This window comes from Bidens hawaiensis, unplaced genomic scaffold (genome assembly GCF_021521415.1).
Source record: "Bidens hawaiensis isolate Kalapana, Puna unplaced genomic scaffold, B.hawaiensis_p1.1 tig00012646_1, whole genome shotgun sequence".
NCBI lineage: Eukaryota > Viridiplantae > Streptophyta > Magnoliopsida > Asterales > Asteraceae > Bidens > Bidens hawaiensis.
Genome location: NW_027492046.1, coordinates 135558 through 153913, shown reverse-complemented (window position 1 = coordinate 153913; position 18356 = coordinate 135558). Strand labels below are relative to the sequence as shown.

The 18356-nt window shown below is 38.5% G+C and overlaps 1 protein-coding gene across 1 annotated transcript; it reads left to right on the top strand.

Moving 5' to 3' along the window:
- The first annotated feature begins 2772 nt into the window (after positions 1-2772).
- On the top strand, positions 2773-5004 carry LOC143541768 (UBP1-associated proteins 1C-like). Its single transcript, XM_077034502.1, has 6 exons — positions 2773-2877; positions 2980-3054; positions 3830-3957; positions 4040-4412; positions 4527-4640; positions 4760-5004. Exons 1-6 carry the CDS (start codon positions 2791-2793, stop codon positions 4820-4822), a joined length of 840 nt encoding a protein of 279 aa, XP_076890617.1. The 5' UTR covers positions 2773-2790; the 3' UTR covers positions 4823-5004.
- Positions 5005-18356: the final 13352 nt, after the last annotated feature.

The following is an 18356-nucleotide window of genomic DNA, read 5'->3' as shown; positions in this document are numbered from 1 at the left end:
TAGTTTGTTTTCAAAAGAGATTATTGATAATTGAGAGAAATATTAATTTAAGGAACTTAATTTAAATGAACAAAATGGTATTCAAAGGAAGGATTATTATTAAGTGGTTCCGTAACAAGCAAGTACTGCTACTACTACATGCCTACAATGCTACAATAATAAGACATTAAAGATTGCTTTCAAGGGAATGCTCATTAGTCATTATATCTTGGTGTGTAGGCCATAAAGTTCAATCATTTTTTATACCTAATACTTTCATAAATTTAAATTTCTTATTCAAAATAAAATTTGCATACATTTATTCATAAATTTCTGTCGGTAATCTTGGTTTTATTTTCCTTTGATAATTTAATGAAAAATACTTAATACATACTTATATTATTTGTACCTTTTCTTAGGGTTTGTTCACGAGTCAAGCAAGAGTGGTTTCGAACTCGGGCTCGAAATTAAACGAGACAACTTAGCTAGGCTCTAGCTTGATTTTGAAGTTAAACGAGCTTAATATCGAGCCAATGAGCTGAGCCATGACTCGATCCGAGCCTGGGTCAATTTTGGCTCGGTTACAAAAATATCTAAATCAGCTCAGGATATTTCAAATCAACTTTTTATAACTAGTTTTATTCGAGCTTTGATCGAGCGGGCCACGAGCTCAAGCTTTTTTAACAACCCTACCTTTTTCTCAGTAATTAGTTCCAATCGAACTATTAAAGATGTAAAGTAACATATTGGAAGGTATATATACATATAATAAATAATAAACGAGTAAAAGTTTTAGTTTGCAACATTAGCAATTAGATGAGCTCAAACTTTATACATAGAGTGCGAGGCGAGTAGAACGCAAACTCTCCTTAATTAAGATTTAAGAAAATCAATATGGGGTTAATATAATTAGTCAGAGAAATATATTTTGATAATCATAAATCGAAATTGCTTATTTGACAATTTTTATAATTACACAAAGGTAAATATATTTACTTGGTTAATTTAGCTGAGATGTTTAATTAAAACGTTACATTTGTTTGGCATCAAACTCACGATTTTTATTCCATATTTTCTCCTGTAATTATGTAATAGTATATGTTTTGAAATATATATTTATCAACTTGAATAAAAGGAAGCGACGTTGATATTTAATATTACGTGAATTAGTTGTCTAGCGTTTATAATTAAGTTTTAAATACTTTTTTAAACGAATAACTATCATTTTGCTAATATTTTAATTTCTTAAAAGTCTTTATAAGAGAAGTCTACGTTCGTAATTGGTAATGGAAAGCCCAATATTTATCATGTAAAGTTTGCGTTACCTGGTTACACACAAACATAGATAAATGAAAAAAAAAAACCCGAAATTGATGACATGCTTATTTACTAGACAAAAAAGTACAAATAAATATTGAACATCTGCTCTCATAGTCTCATGATTGACAGATTGGTGAAACGCTCAATTATATTCAGCCAAACATACCGGTTTCTCAATTATATTCAGCCAAACATACCGATCCAAGCATGCGTAATAACTGTTTACAATACCAAATAATAATTAATTTTTAATACAATTTTGTTTTTAGTAGAATTTATATCTGAATGCTGACAAATAAACCGAATATAACCGTGTATTTACTATTTTTGAAAGGTTTAACGGAAAAAAAGTTATTAATATTAAGCACTGCGTAAATTTAAAAAAAAAACAAAGAAATAAATTTATCATATTTGAAGATGGGTAAGGAAAATTTTGCCTCAAATGTCACCGACACCTTTTATGCTTAACAATAGTGGATAAAAAAAAATTCACAATTAGGCTTGCTCAAATCCTGGTATTACCATGACGGGTGATCTCTTGGGAAGTATCTACCTTGGCAACAAAAACATTCTATAAAGCTCCTTATGAGCAAATAAGACAATATTGGTGATACGATAAGCATATGTTACAAACGGTATCAAAGCCATTAATGTGGCATCCGAGATGCTGTGGCAAACCATATTGATGATGAAGAGTCATTAGGGATGTTCAAGGGGTCGCCTTACGAAAGTTTCACATCTTTGAATGAAATGTTGCGGTAACCTTATCGAGGATGATGGTTCCATAGTAATATTGTTTGTAACTAGAGGTGCACAAAATATCTGGTTCCGGACCTGACCCGATGTACATGGCCCAAAACCGGTTCCTACCCATACCCGACCTGGTATTGGGTTTCTCCCCAAATCTGTACCTGGAAACGGCTTCTACCCGATCTGATTTTGACTTTTGTTGACCATTTCTGAAACCGGTTCCTAAAAATACCCGGCTTGGGCACCTCCATTTGTAACACCTTAGAGCAGCCCGTTCCCTACCCTATATCCATGTATATCAAATAATTATACTAAAAAACACTATATTTTTTCACTTATGTTTAATTAAATAATATTTTTTATACCTTTATCATCATAATTTCTCTTTTTTTCACTCACAGCTACTTTATAAAAATATTAAAAAGTTATATAGTATTTACAGTGAAACCCTAAATTTAACTTTTCCATATAAATTTTCTCTCTCCTCTACTCAGAACCACTCATAACTATACCATATAATTTATAAATCCGTCTCACGTGATTTTAAAGAATGGAATTGTAGTAAACAAAACTTGAATGGGCTTATGAGGGTCTCAAAGTCAAATTTATCCGCTAGATATTGGTCCTTTTAATAAAAAGTTTTAACAAGCTGCTTGTATAAACTCAAGGCCCATAATCACATCCAAAAACCCTAAAACCCCAAACTTTCTTTCTGCTTGAACGATTAACGAGCAGGCAGCCATGGTTTGGTTTCAATGCGAAGACTGTGGTGATAATCTCAAGAAACCAAAGCTTGCCGCTCATTTCCGATCTTGCTCAGCTAACAAGGTTATATATATTAACTTAATTTCATCTTTTTTTTTTTAATTTGTGTTTGTTTGATTGTATGTTTATTTGTTTGATTGTTTATCTGTTTGCTTGTTGGTGCAGTTATCATGTATCGATTGTGGCCAAATGTTTGGGCAGCAAAGTGTTCAAGGACACACACAGTGCATCACGGAAACGGTACGAATTATAATTTTTAATGCTTGTGTTTATTAAAATTATGAAGTTAATTAAATTGTTCAATATGATGAATATTGTAAACATAGGTTGTTACTTATTATTTATGAAAATTGCATAACTTATACCCATAATTCCCACTAGTGTTGTGTAAACAAGCCGACTCGAGCTTTACTAGGTTTGAGCTCAGCTTGTTTTGACTTACGAGAGCTCGTTTCGAGCTCATGCCCGGACCGATTACCAATTTGTTGATTAATTTATATAAGTTTTTAAATTGTTTTTTATATATTTTGAGAAAAAGTTTAAACGAGCCTAAGCTTGGCTCGAGCTTGTGTAGTATTTTAAACGAGCCAAAGCTCAAATCGTATTTGGCTGTCCATATTGAATTTATTACATAGATGTCCAAAAAACTTAAAAATACACAACGGTACAAGCCTCAAGCTGGAGCTCGACAGCTAAACGAGCTTGAGAAAGCTCGGCTCCTTTTGAGCTTTTATCAGTTTGATCTCGAGTAGCTCACAAGCAGCCGACTCGTTTGCACTCCTAATTCCTACGTGCAATTTACTTTTTAAGATTTATTTGTCTTATTTGCGAGACAAAAATAATTATATAAACCACGTAAGCGTTCGTAATCAAGAACAGCTGCACTCCAGAGGGGTAGCCCAACGCTGCATGTGGGAAGGGCGGTGCCACCTTGCACTTCACATCATCACGGGCAGGGGGGAGAATTGTTGCATTGGAGATGGTCTTGTTGATTTGTTCATTTATTTGTGTGCAGGAAAAGTATGGTCCAAAGGGACAAGCTAAACCTAATGGGACACCTGGAAAACCAAATAGTGCTTCAAAGCCTAAACCAGAGGTTGACATAAATGTCGGATTATCAGAACGTCCTCCGTGGTTTTGCAGGTTTGCTAAATAAAACATTTTACAGAAATTTATTTAGTGTGTTTGGAGATCGTATACCTAGATATTTTTTTTTTAAATTCAGTCTTTGTAACACGAGTGCTACTAGTAAGCAAACGCTACTTCTTCATGCCGATGGGAAGAAACACCGAGCAAAAGCTAGAGCGTTTCATGCATCCAAGCAACCACCTAAGGATGCTGAGGGACCCACACCGAATACCGAAGTTAAACCTGAAAGCATAGAAAAGACTGATTTGCCATTGAATGAGGGTTTAAAAACGGAATCACCTGAAAGCAAGAAAAGAAAGCATGAGGCAGCTGAAAACAATGGTGATTTGGGCAATGGTGAAGTGGTTCATGATTCAAGTGCCAAATTAGAGAAAACAAAGAAATCGAAAGGTGAAGATACTGAGAAGAAAATAAAGTGGAAGAAGATAATAACCACTGTCTTGAAATCGGTATGTATGTTTTAAACTAAGGGGTGTTTGGGATTGGTTATTCTTAATTCTTTTATTTTATTACTTTTGTTTTTCGTTGTATAAAATAAAAGTTTTATTGTCGTATTTTGATAGAATCCGGATCGCAGTTTGAAGATGAGAAAACTACGAACACAAGTTTTGAAAACTATTAGGGAATCTGGCTCAACAATAGATGAAAATCAACTTGTTGACACGCTTGAGCATAAGGTCAGTTCAGAACTACATTAGTTATTTTCAATCTTGTTTTATATGCAATATGTGTAGTTATTTTTATTTAACGTATTTGTTTTTAATATATTTCCTCCCAAAATATGATTTTTGTGCAGATTAATTCAAGCTCTAAATTTGCTGTTAATGGGAAGTATGTACAATTGGTCGCAAAAAGTTGAAGATCGAGGCTTCGTATTTGCATACCGTTTCCATCATGATTCACAGATTAGCAGCCCAACTTGAAAGTTAGCATCCTTGTCCGGCTGAAATGGGTTATTGAATCATTTGTTTTGTAACGAACATTATTAGACGAAAATTTTGTGAGGCACCCTTATTTATAAAGTATTGAGGAGAGTAGCCAGTTGCCCGATTGTTTAATTACAGCTTTCAAGAACCACATGTCTGAGGATTAACTTTGTTGTTCGTTTTTATCAGATATCGAGTCTTAATAGATACTGATTAGGGTCGTCAAAATGAGCAAGTTTGAATGCCAGTAATAAAAAAAAGTAGTCCATAAGGAGTTGAATATGATTTAAATACTACATCAGTACAATAAGTTAGAGTAGATATATTATAGAACTCCATAAGTTATTTCCAAAACATAAGGATAATTACAAATTATATTGTAAGTGATACTTTTCTAACACCCTTAAAAGTAGCCATGACTCTTGTTTTGTATGTTTACGTTCCACTTGTGTCATTATATGCAGAAAATTGAGCAACAACTAACACTAAACCCTTGAAAGTAGTCATGACCTTTGTTTTGTATTTTGATGAAGTGACAAAAAACTTTCACATGCAATCATATAATGGCCCTAAGTCGCAAGAAGTCTACAAAATGATTACAAAAATCTTTTGTTTTCTTAGGTAAAGATAGGGAAACCACAACTGAAATAGAGGAGCAGTTTGTCATAAAGTCCTTGCTGGAAATCATTTTCAACGATAATTACTTGCCTTTTCTGCAATCTTTGTTATTTGATCTATGTTCAATAGGCTACATCAAATTTGGTCCACTTGCATAAACTCATAACTAGTTCATATTTTAAGCTGCTGCTGTTGTCCTGATGCTGATGCCAAATAAAACATCGTCTTTTACTAAATGAAAACTTTCATTGTTATAAAAAAAGATAAAGCAAATGCTTTCTCTTTTCTTGAAAATAGTTATGTGCAACTTTTTGAAACATGATTAAAGGATTTCTTTGATTTTTTTAATTTTTTAATATATAAACAACTTAAATTTTCAAAAGTCAAAATTGGCAATCTCTTTTCATGTAAATTGAAAATAGAGTTAAGTGCTATTTTAGTACATGTGTTTTGTTCAATTACTCAACTTTAGTATCAATTTTGAATTTATTGCAAACAACTACTTCACTTTTTTAAAACTTGCCATTTTAGTGCTTTTTTCTAACCCCGTTTAACTTTGTCCGTTAAGTGAGGGGTAATTCGATAACTTCGTTATTTTATTTATTTTTTCTTTTCTTTTAAATTGCCTTTCCCCTTTTGATCATTTTACATTCTTTTAAAACTCAAATCTTGTATGCCACACAAACATGAAAGGAAAAGAAAAAAAAACGTGAAAAGAATAGAAAAGAACATGGCATCTTCAAGCCTTCGTCATTTAATAGCCTACAATATATGACAACATAACAATAATAGCATTCCAAATGTAAAGAGATTTTTCTTTTTCTTTTGTAAATTGACAATAAGCATTTGCCATTAAGATCTTATGGTTATGGAATGGGAAATAAATAAGGTCATGACATCATACAACTAAGAAAATTTATTTCCATGGTTAATGTTTCTTGTTAGCGAAGTCCTAGCTAGTCTCTATAAATATGATTATGTACTTGTATTATTTCATCACTCAATAAATAATATCTGGTTGCAACCCTTGGATGTAAATCAGTTTAGACCGAATCACGTTGAATTCTCGTGCTCGTTTACTTGCCTTCGTGTGTGTGCATACCCTAACATATAGATGATTTAATCGCACTAGTATCACTATGACCAAGGTGACAAAAATATCGAGAGCGTTATACCCAGAATAATGTAAACATGCTCGATAAAATTGTGGAGGCAATACAATAGAAATGAATTTAGGCAACCTAAAATGAGTGAACATGAAAAAAAGAGAGTGGACACAATAATATATAGTGTTTGGGCACGATTACTTCATGTACACTTTCTGAAGATCACCTCCACAGCCAAGCCCACTAACAAATTATTCTTTGTGATTGAGTACCAAACCCACTAACATATCATTTTTTGTGATTTGAAAAAAAAAAAAACATTTTAGTGAGCACAATTCTTTTATAACCAAAACATAACTATTTTTTCAAAATACACTAATTTTAGGCTATGTATAGAACAGATGTTTAATTGTTTTGTTTTTAAGATTAGTTGTATATTAAAAATACAAATACATATAAATTTGTTGACAAACAACCGATTTAAGTAGTGATTTATGAATATTATACAATATACGTGTTTGTCCCATATGGATAACTAAAAGTAGGAGAAAGAAAGAGGGATATCACATTCAATGCCGTATTCACAAATGTGTATATAGCTATTGTGGTTTGTAATTAAAATTAATTATGTGTGTAACGCTATAAATACTTTTTATGTAAAGCTAAAATAAGATCTAGGAAACTTCAAAAACCAAAAAAGAATATCTATTATTTTTTAGGTAAAGAAAAGTATCACATTATTTTATAAAATAATAGAGTTGTCAAAAGGAAAATGGGACAACTTCCAGTCTTCCACAATCATCATCATGCATCACCAACTCAACTCTTTTCGTATATCCAAACTCCAAAGCCCAAACCTATGGTTTGACAACACGCTTAAAAAAAAAATCAAAACTTGAACGGCTTTGAAAATTGATGACCATATATATATATGAACATTGAAAAGACCTATGTCAGTCCAATTTGGCTTTATACAGAAATAATCTATAATATATATAAACAAAAACCCAAAAATCCTATGTGTTGCGATGTGGTCGCTCCCCCCTTTTATGGAACCCACCAGATTTCTTGATTTTTAAATGGAGGCCTCTCATTGATTTAATCCAAATTCATGGATATGGGTCTTACCAAAACCAGATAACTCTTAAACGGGTTATAACATCTCATTAAATTAAAAATTAATCTTACTAATTATTTGATATGAAAATCCTGCAAAATAGAAATATACTAAAATTTAATATCCAATTTAAAAAGAAAAAGATATTATTTATAATTAATAAACAATTTTATAGTAAAAAACATAAGCGCGTCATGGGTCACCAAATCCTGATAGCTTTTAAACGGGTTATAGCATATCATTTATTTATGAAACCCTTTCATCATCAAACCCTACGTATATTATTAACTTTCTTACAATAAAGAAGATTAAAATCCAAAAAATAAATATTAAAAAACGAAAAATATAAAACAACTATTCTCTCAACCATCAGATTACTTTGTTTGTAAATGAATGATTCTCACGCATTTGACCTGGATTTACGGGTAAAGGTTTCACCAAACCCAGATAGCTCTTAAACGGCTTATAACATCTCATTATATTAAAAAATAATCCCATCAAATATTTGATATGAAAATCCTATAAAATAGGAATATACTAAAAATTAATATCCTATTTTATTTTAAAAAAAAGATATTATTTATAATTAAGAAACAATTTTATAATAAAGAAAATAAACGGGTAATAGATATCACCAAACCCAGATAACTTTTAAACCGGATTATAACATATTATTTATTTATGAAACCATTTAATCATCAAACTTCAAGTATATTAATTATTAACTTTCTTACAATAAATAAAATTAAAATCCAAATATACATATATAAATATTAAAAACGAATAATGTAAAACAACCCCCGTAATACGGGGGATAAAATCTAGTGAAATATATAACACAAACCTTTCACTAAATCATGATGTTGAATGTTAATAGGTTGATTAACCAAGATAATGACTATGATTCATGAACTTAATATGTTTCTAAATTGACTTGTAAAAATCATACATTTAATTCATCGCGACCTTTCCAAATGACCTTTCCCCGTCACACGGTTTAAGAGTAAATATAAACCATTTTTTCAAAAAAAAAAAAAAAGGTTTATAAGTGCTAAAAGGTTTAACAAGAAAATTTAAGTACCATTTGGCAATAAAAGACCCCAATCAAACACATAAGCTAAGTCCAGCACTGATTACACATGTTTTAAATTAAAACGAAATAATTCAACCCCGAACCAAATCATACCGTTATCACAACTAAAACCGAATCGAGCCGAACCAATCGAGCCACTTTTTTTAGAACGACCACTTTCTTTTTGTGTTTTGCCGTTGTACTCTCCGAATTTGAGAACCCCGTTGTCATAACGGTGTCTTAACCAGGCCCACACTAGCTTTAGCGTTTAACTTGGGCGTTCTTCCGGAAAACCATACCGCCGTCTGCCACTTGAAAGTTGTTATACCGCCACAAAAACAAAACTTTCTAGCGTAAATAAACTCGGGATTCAAACTAACAACCTTACATGCTATAGCTTAAATCTTTCATTACATCTCCAGTAAAGAACTCAAGTCTTTCAACCAATGACGATGGATTCAAGAAAATTACAAGATATTCAATAATTGGAATTTTTTACTAAGCTGATGTGTATTTAATAAAAAACTAGTACTGGAAAAAAAATTGTGCTGTGGAAAACCAACCCCTTTGAGGAAGAAGACTTCACAAAGACTTTTCACCTCAAGAACACAAACACCACTGCATCATTATATCAAAAATCAATAATCTTTTTGCACCATGAAGAAGGGAAATTTAGCCCCAAATCTCAAAGTAAGCCTGCCTTCTCCTGATGAAACCTCACTTGCTAAATTCTTGTAAAGTTCTTGTTTTTTTTTAGATCAAGGTGGGTGTGTTGTAATTTGAATGTGTATTGCAGAACTGAATCTGGGACCTTCAAGGATGGTGATCTGCTAGTGAATAGAGATGGTATTAGAATTGTGTCTCAAAGCCATTCTGATACTGTAAGCTGCTTTTCATTTCATTTAATTTTTGGATCTGGGTTTCTTTGCATTTTATATAAAGTTTGTAACTTTACATTTTGGGGGTTAGTTTTGTATATTGATGATTACTAACAAACGGTTCGGGTCGGGCGGGTTAGAATGGGTGCGGGTTGAAACGGGTTGATGATTATGTTTACACACTTGAAAATTTGTAAGCTTTGATGTGATTAGGGTGAAAACAAGATTAGTGTTAAGGGTTTAATTCATCTTATAAATAGGGCTCGCAATTGGTACCTGATTTAGACACGATAAAACCTGTTAATTAAAAAAAAGTGTGTGCGGTATGTGATTTTTTTTTATTTTCTTAAATAATTGAAATTAGTAGAGGCTAGTCTCCATCATTTTCCGTTATTGGTACTTGAAACTTAACACTGTTTAAAAAATTACTTAACATAAATTTGAGACTTGCGTAGTGTCTTTAAAAAAAGCTTTATATATCACACCATTGTAATAATCAAGTCCTCTTTCTAAACTCAAATCAAGAACCACTTTGTCCACGCATCATCGACTATTGAGACATGGGGCTGTGTATTGATCAACCGTGATAATTTACCACTGTAATTTTGCTTTCCCCTGCATAATACAACAATGTGAATAAGGGATTCTTATGAGCATATATAAAATTAATATTACATTATATATAGAGTTGTTTTATAATTAACACCTATTTAACTTCCTAGTTCCGAATTGCCCTGGCTTTTATTTTATTTGTTGTCAAATCTGACCTGTGTTTCAGATTTTCGTACACTACCCGAAGAGCAGCAAGTTTCCAAACTTCAAATACCAAATCTAAAAATTCTTTTGATTTGGTTGAATCTGTAGCATCAGCCACAATGTTTGGAATTTCCAAATATGCCCCTAGTAACAAATTACTAAATTATTGTGCTGCAATTAACACTTGCAACAACTCGAAATGCCCTCAAAACTGATCTGCTTAACTCGTAAACAGTAATAGCATCCCCAACAGTTTTGATTTAAATCATGTATACAAATCGTTACTGTTTGTGGTTACTGAACATAAACAAAGTACCAGTAATACCTTGGAAAAACGATGACAAAGTGCCATTTTCTTCAAGTATTTTTCGCACATTGTGATTACAATTGATTTGGTTAGAATGCTTCACCTTCTACACACCTGGACGGCAAAAAGGTTAAAAAAAATTAAATGTAAGAATTAACAACAAATGTGTGCAATAGAAATACATGTTTTATTTTTGTAGACGTTGCTTCATAACTTCAAAGAATGGAAGTAAATAAAAAGTTCAACAACAAAATATAAACATATTTCAAATGGGAAGCCTTATAAAATTAATAGGTTCCTCAAATTTCCAAGTGATGGGGTAAAACTTCCATCAAGAGAGTTACTTCAATTATATTTTGATACAAAGATCAATTACTGAAGATATTCACGATTTTTGAATATTCAAACATAAAATCTTCATCAAAGAAGGTAAATTTGTTGACAAACAATAGCATGATTCGGTGACCAAATTACGAAAAGTAAAAATTATTAGGGCACCATATATGTAATAATTACACCAGAAGTAATTCAAATCAAGGCGCTTATAATCAAATCGGAACAACTGACGCATAATTGTAACAGATTTCGGGATTACGGAATACCTGATTGATTGTGTGGGTTTTCCGAGTTGCAAATCAATAAACATTCGACTCTGTCTCCCGTGGTAAAATGGTTTCTTAGAGACTAACCTTAACAGCGATGTGGCTGCCATGCTCGAAAAGGTATCGGCGGTGATCATAATCAAGGCGATTCAGCAGAATTAGAGGTGTAAATGAAGATGGAGATGAAGAATTCAGGAGAAGTGCGAGGAGAGTATAATTAATTGTGGCATATGAATTTTGAAGAAACACTAAGCGACTCAGGCTGACTACGGATAATCTGAGGGTTAAATAGATATTTCCTACGAGGGTTAGGTCCGGCAAAGAAGGTTATTCTTCTGATGACCTGCAAAACAGACACCGTGAGCTCGTCACTGAGAGGGGGGGTACCTCCTTGTGACCACCCTCCGGCGTGAGAATCAGACTAGATTGCTCTGAATATAAGTGTATATTAAGAGAAATAGCTAGAGCAGATAAGATACAAGATAATGATACCGTTCCAAGGTGTTGGAGTATTTATAGCCAAAGGTAGGTGTCCAAGAAGGTACAGCCAGCTGTATAATATTCCTTTTCTACCAACTGTGGGCTACGCACGTGCCATGCTAGTGGTTGGTGGGTAGGCAGCGGCTGATAGTGACATGGCCGGCTGTGTACTATTCCTTTTCCACCAACTGCAGGCTATGTACGTGCCACGACAAGGGTTGGTGAGTAGGCAGCGGCTGATAGTGACATTAAGTACTAGAGCGTGCTGCTCGTCGTACTGTTGTCAGTGAGCTGTCGCTGCTTTGGTCAGATCTTTTGTCCATACCTTGGCAGGTATAGTACAAAAGATCCTCCAGGAGCGTACGGACTGGCTCATTTGGGCGGGAGTATTCCCGGCTTTGGGCGGGAGTATTCCCGGCTTGCTCATTCATTCTTCAGGTGACATTACTGAATTATTTAAGAGTTAGTGCCTTGTGCGTGTAGTCTTGCTATTAGTGCGGGTAGCCTTCCCTGATGGCTAGTATCCGCAGCTGCGGGAACAGGCGGCGTACGTCACCATTGGGAGGCTTTTCCTGCGGGAACAGCTTGCGTACTGCGCGTAAGGTCGTCATCTCTCTGAGCGTGGTGGCTCCTGCGGATCCAGTTGGTCTTTGCGCAGACGTCCCTCTTTAAGGTGAGTCTTGCGGGTCCAACTGCGCAGACATCCCTCTTTGATGTGAGTCTTGCGGGTCCAACTGGGCTCTGCTGGGACCTACCTCTTCAAGTCCCCCAGTCCAATGTTCTTCTCATGAATTGTTAATAAGTGAGGTGAACTTTTGGACTTAAGCAAGGGGTTTTGAAAAGGGTTTAATTTTAAGGTTCTCCGCGGGGATTCTTCCCGCGGGTTTCCTAATGTCACGTGCAGAAATTCCCGACTTTTCTGCTTGATCTTTGGGTATGATGCGGGTAGGTGTGTAACCTCCTCGCAAGTCAGGAGCGTTGAGTTTCACTTGTGTAGATTCTCCACGGGGTTTTGGTAGTTTTAGACATAGTGATCAATTATGTTAAACAACCAATTCCATCTTGGAGCTTCAAACAATCTAGTTCTCAACGTTCCCGCTCTGCGGGGATGTTATTTCCCTTTCCACAAGCATGGCCCAGAAGATCCTTATTGGTTTCAATTCCCTGCGAGTGCTAAGTATGTGAAGGGTTTCGCCTTGACACTGTACCCGCACTCGTCTTATAGTTACTTTACTTCTAAGGTATTCTTGGCTTCAATTCCCTGCGGGTGCTAGGTATGTGAAGGGTTTTGCTATGACACTGTACCCGCACTCGTCTTATAGTTACTTGGTTACCAAGGTATTCTTGGCTTCAATTCCCTGCGGGTGCTAGGTATGTGAAGGGTTTCGCCTTGACAGTGTACCCGCACTCGTCTTATAGTTACTTGGTTGCCAAGGTAAGGGGGTATATTCCCTCTTATTTTTGAATCTTTGAATCTTTTTAAATCTTTTTGAAATTCGAAGAGTTGGTGAAAGGATAAGAACAGTCCAAACTGTTGAAGGGACGTTAGTGTCGTCCGACGGTTTCTTCTGACAGTTTCAGGACGTGCAGGAAGTTATGGCGACGTGACAGTATATGGTCATTCCAGACGCTTTTTCAGGCGCGTGGGCGCGAGTTTTCGGGCGCGTGGGCGCGAAGTTTACGGCGCGCGTCCTGTCTACAGCTGTTGCCAGCTTGCTCTTTCCACGTGTCATAGTTTCATTGCACCTGCGCTTTTCCATCTCTCCCGCATTAAATTCATCGCATTCATTGCGATGAGTATATAAAGGGAGGAGAGGATGCATCTCAACTCACAGTTTCACTTCCTTCTACTTCTAAGCGATTTCCGACGAATACTCTAACTTTTGTCGAGCATTATCCTGAAATCGTTCTTCTTTCCATCCTCCAAAACATGTCTTCCATTCGTGATCCTGAGGCTACTGCCGAGGAGTCCGACGTATACCCTGAGAACCCGATGTCCGCGTCAGACAAGGACGATAAGAGTACTGCTGGCGAGTGCCAGTGTGCTCTTTCCGTCGACCTTTATCAGTACATCGTCAAGAAGTTCATGCTCGAGCCTTTCGAGCCTGAGTTTCCTAAGTCTCATCAGACGGTGTACGATGCCCCCAAGGGCAAGATAGGGGTGTATGCTGCATTCTTCATCTATGGGAATCTCAGGTTCCCATTGACGAAGTTTGTGTACCGTGTTCTGGAGAAACACGGTGTACATTTGACGGAGGTGCACCCGATGGCGATCGCAAATGTTCGCCACTTTGAATGGGTGTGCCACATTCTGGGCGTTGAGCCCCGCGTCGACCGCCTGATGACCTTCTACTCCTGGAGGTGCATCCAGGGCTGGTACACCTTGATCACTCGGATCAAGGGTTTGAAGATCTGTGCTACCGAGCGCAGTCTTCGGTCTTGGAAGCGGGAGTTCTTCTATATCTCTGCCCGTGTCGTCCTCATAGCGATGACATTCAAGAACGGGAGAGCACTCCCGAACCTTCACGCCTCCAACTACCAGGAGGCGGAATGGTTTACCAAGATCTCCTGTATCCAGACTCCGGTTTACCGCTTTGCGGAGTCTGGGATGGCGATGCTTGGGATGAGCCGGGTATGGAAGGATGCTGGGGCAGAGGCGCCACAGATTCCCATCGTCCTCGAATACGGTTTGAACTCTATCCCTTACGGTATGCTTCATATCTTTCTGCTAATTTAGGGTTTTTCTTCTAACTGTTTCTGTTTATTGTCAGAGGGGAACAACTTGCAGTCGCTTCTGCAACCGCGTGAGAGCGGTGGTCCCGCTCGGCTGGGTACTCGTGCTCTCGACGAGAACGAGTTGCCCATCTTGGAGCAAACGGCGGATCGGTTTGTGGAGGTCTACCCGCCAGGCCACGAAATTCTGAGCGCCACGCGGCCAGGTAAGGGTTTCATTAACCCTCGCCCTCTTCATGCTCAAACCTCTGCTGGAGTTTCTCTAATTTTGTCATCTTCTGATGAGGAATCCGCAGATGGTCCTTTCTTCGTGAGGAAGAAGAAAGCTGCCGGCGTGAAGGGCAAGGCGAAGGTTGCCTCCACTGCCGATCAGGGTAACTGGTCTGACTCGGAGACCGAAAGTGAGGAGGCGGCGGGGAACCCTGGTGGTGGTGAGACAACTGTCTCGGAGGTTGAGACAGCTGCCACCTCCGCGCGACCAAGTTCTACGACGGTGACTGGCGTGAAGAGGCCAGTTCCATCGGGTTCGTCCCCGCCCGTCAGAACCTTCAAGATTAAGAAAACTCGTAAGTACTTTTTATTTATCTTACCCGCAATTCTTTTCGCCATTGTTTTTAATATCTTGTCTTCATGCAGGCGTGGATGTAACCGCATTCCAAAGTAATGCGGGAAGGAGCAGTTCTGGACCCACGACGGTAGGTTTGGTCAACCTACCCGAGGCGATGACCCAGGCAGCTGCGCCTGTTTGCAGCATTGGTTCAGTTGCTCATCCCGTTGAGGCAACTGTTCCAACTGTAACGTCATCTCCGCCGGCTGTCAGTGCCATATTCAATGCATCCTTCACTGAGCCGGCGGTGATTTTTTCTGCGGGCTCCTCCGCAGCGGCGGCCTCGGTTGTGAGTTCACCTCCAGTGAGTTCACCTCCGATGGTCTCTGCCGCGGCGGCTTCAACCGTGCCTCCAGCACCGGCGACTAACTCGTCCCCGGCCGGTCCATCAGGTATGTTCAGCGTTGGGGCTTCTAGCCAATCTCTGCCTTCTTCCCATCTGCCTGACCTCTTGGATGGATATCCCTTAGGTTCGGGTGATGGGTTTGGCGGCTACCGGCCTGTTGTCGACCCTACAGGTGCGTAGGGTTATTTTGGCCTTTTTTTGTATCATCTTTTCATAACTGTTTTTTGTTTTTACAGTGTCGGATTCCAATGAGGTGTATGTTCCACGGTGGAACATCCGCCGGGGAACAACCCTTCGGACGGCTGTGGACTGCGTCGAGTGGGCGCGTCACGCAGCCCCAAGTGGTGCGTTGGGGGAAGCTATGTCTAGCTACCAGGAGGGTAGGCTGACGAACGAGCTTCGGATTCTCCTTGCCCGGATGCAGCCGCGCGTCGAGTTGCTTTGTCGTGAAAACGACAAGTTAAAGACGGCGCGTAGCCAGAAAGTGGCTCAGGCGCGGGCTATCCTGGAGGAGAACAGGAGACTTACCGCCATTGCTGCGGAGAAGGAAAAGGCCTTCAAGGCCCTCGATGTTGAAGTTCAGGCCCGGCTCGAGGCCCGTTCCAAGGCTACCCAAGCTGTTAACGAACAACTTAGGTTGGCTAAGGAAACTGCGCGGAATGCGACCGAGAGGGCCACCAAAGCTGAAGCTGTTGCTGAGCCTCTGCGCGCCGAGAATGAGGATCTTAAAGCCAAACTAGAGAGGCTCCAGCAGGCTCATGATGCCTTGGCCATGGAAGACGCCAAGAAGCTCCAAGAGATCTTGGATCAGAGGGGTATGCTTGACCACACTGAGCGTAAGCTGAAGGGCGTTGAAGAGGCTGCTGCTAAGGAAGTGTTGCTTGCCAACCTTAACAAAAATGAAGCCGAACGCGCCCGTGACCAAGCTCAAGCTGTCCTCCAGGAGGCTCTGATTACCAAGGAATGGCTTCTACGAGAAGCGTTGTCGCAGGTATGCGTTGCTTCATAATGTCTTTACGCTTTTCTTTATACTTAGAAAAGTTTTTGATACATATATATATATATATATATATATATATATATATATATATATATATATATATATATATATTTTGTAGGTTGTGCATCGGATCTTCACGAACACATCTTATGACGATGCCATGAGCGCAGCCCTCAACGCTTCCCATGAGGATGGGGAAAAGGCTGGTTTCTTGCTTGGTCTGGGGTTTGTTGAGAAGGGCATCCCGCCTTCCAACTTCCCTCTTTATGACGTGGACACTGAAGCTGCCTATGACCAAGCAGTGAACCCGTATGCTGCCTTCCCGCATCCGGTGGTGGAGAAGGTGAACGAAATTGCTTCTGCTGATGATGGGCTAACCATTCTCAAGACTTTCCTTGAACTGCCACAGCCAACTGATGGTGCGGGTTCAAGTGGGTTTGGAGGGAGTGGTCCTGAAGTTTGAACCTTGAGATCCCTTCCCACCGTTAGGATAGATTTATATTTTTGTAGGCGGGTAGATACCTGGCCATTCTTGTAATGTTTGATTTTTTTATGAAATATAAATGTTTGTGCGGGTAGGACCGTCACTTTCACTGGATGACTTGCTTTATAAACGTTATATGACTTGCTCATGCATATTATAGTTTAATTTGGCACTTGTTTTGCCTCATAAACAATATATGATTCGCTCATGCATACTTTAGTTTAACTTAGCAATTTTCCAAGTGTTTTGGATAAGTTAACCTTTCGACGCGTGGTTGTCAGTAGGTTAGTATTCAGTTTCCTCTACCATGATTGCGCGGGTAGGACCGTCACTTTCATTTAGTGGGATGACCAAACTTCACCTATAACTGACCTGCGTGAAGGTTTTCCTTATCTTTTCCTTAGAAATTTCTGCCGTTTTTTGTGTTTATGCTGGTTTTGCCGTCGTCCACACGCAACGACTTCCCCACTTATTTATGCGGTGAATACCGGCATATCAGTGTTTTGAATAAGTTAAACCTTTCGAAGCGCGGTTGTCAATAGGTTAATGTTCAGTTTCCTCTATCATGATTGTGCGGGTAGGACCGTCACTTTCATTTAGTGGGATGACCAAACTTTACCTATAACTGACCTGCGTGAAGGTTGTCCTCATCTCTTAGAAATTTTTGCCGTTTTTTGTGTTTATGCGGGTTTTGCCGCCGTCCACACGCAACGACTTCTTTTCACACTTATTTATGCGGTGAATACCGGCATATCAGTGTGGAAAGTTCATAAGTATAAATGTAAGACCATCAGCGTCAATGTGATAAGGAGAATCATTTCCATTAGAAGTGGCTCTGGGCCTTTTCTTTACAAGTTTGGAATGGATCTACATGCAACCTGTGTAATTGAGCTCCCTTCCATGTTCTTGGGATGGGGGTGTCATCGAGCCTTCCGAGCCGATATGCACCTGGTTCGGAATCTCGTTGTTTACGCAGTATGTAGTCTCCAACATTGAAGCTGCAGTTTCATCCGTGTTTTCCCCGACTGTGGTTCTACACGCATTAGCCTGCTTAGCGTCCATTACGCCACGAGGTGAGTGAGTTTCCCATTTCTGACGAATGCTTCGACGACGTCCTTCAAGTCTACGCATTCCTCGGTGGTGTGGCCTTTTGTCCTGTGGAAGTCACAGGATTTACTTTGATCAGCGTTTGGACGCTGTCGGATAATTGGAGCCTCTGGCCATGGGAGCCTCTCTGTGGCGAATATCTCAGTGACGCTTTTGGTGAGTAGCGTCCATCTGGAGTTCCGGTTCGACAACTGCATGTTATCCTTTCCGCCTAACCGAGGGTGCGAGCCGGATGAGGTGTCAAAGTTTACCCT

Excerpts from the sequence above, each read along its gene's own strand:
- LOC143541768 (XM_077034502.1), top strand. The coding sequence starts at position 2,791 with ATGGTTTGGTTTCAATGCGAAGACTGTGGTGATAATCTCAAGAAACCA. Across the intron at positions 2,878-2,979 it reads GATCTTGCTCAGCTAACAAG|TTATCATGTATCGATTGTGG; the intron begins GTTATATATATT and ends TTGTTGGTGCAG. Across the intron at positions 3,958-4,039 it reads CGTCCTCCGTGGTTTTGCAG|TCTTTGTAACACGAGTGCTA; the intron begins GTTTGCTAAATA and ends TTTTAAATTCAG.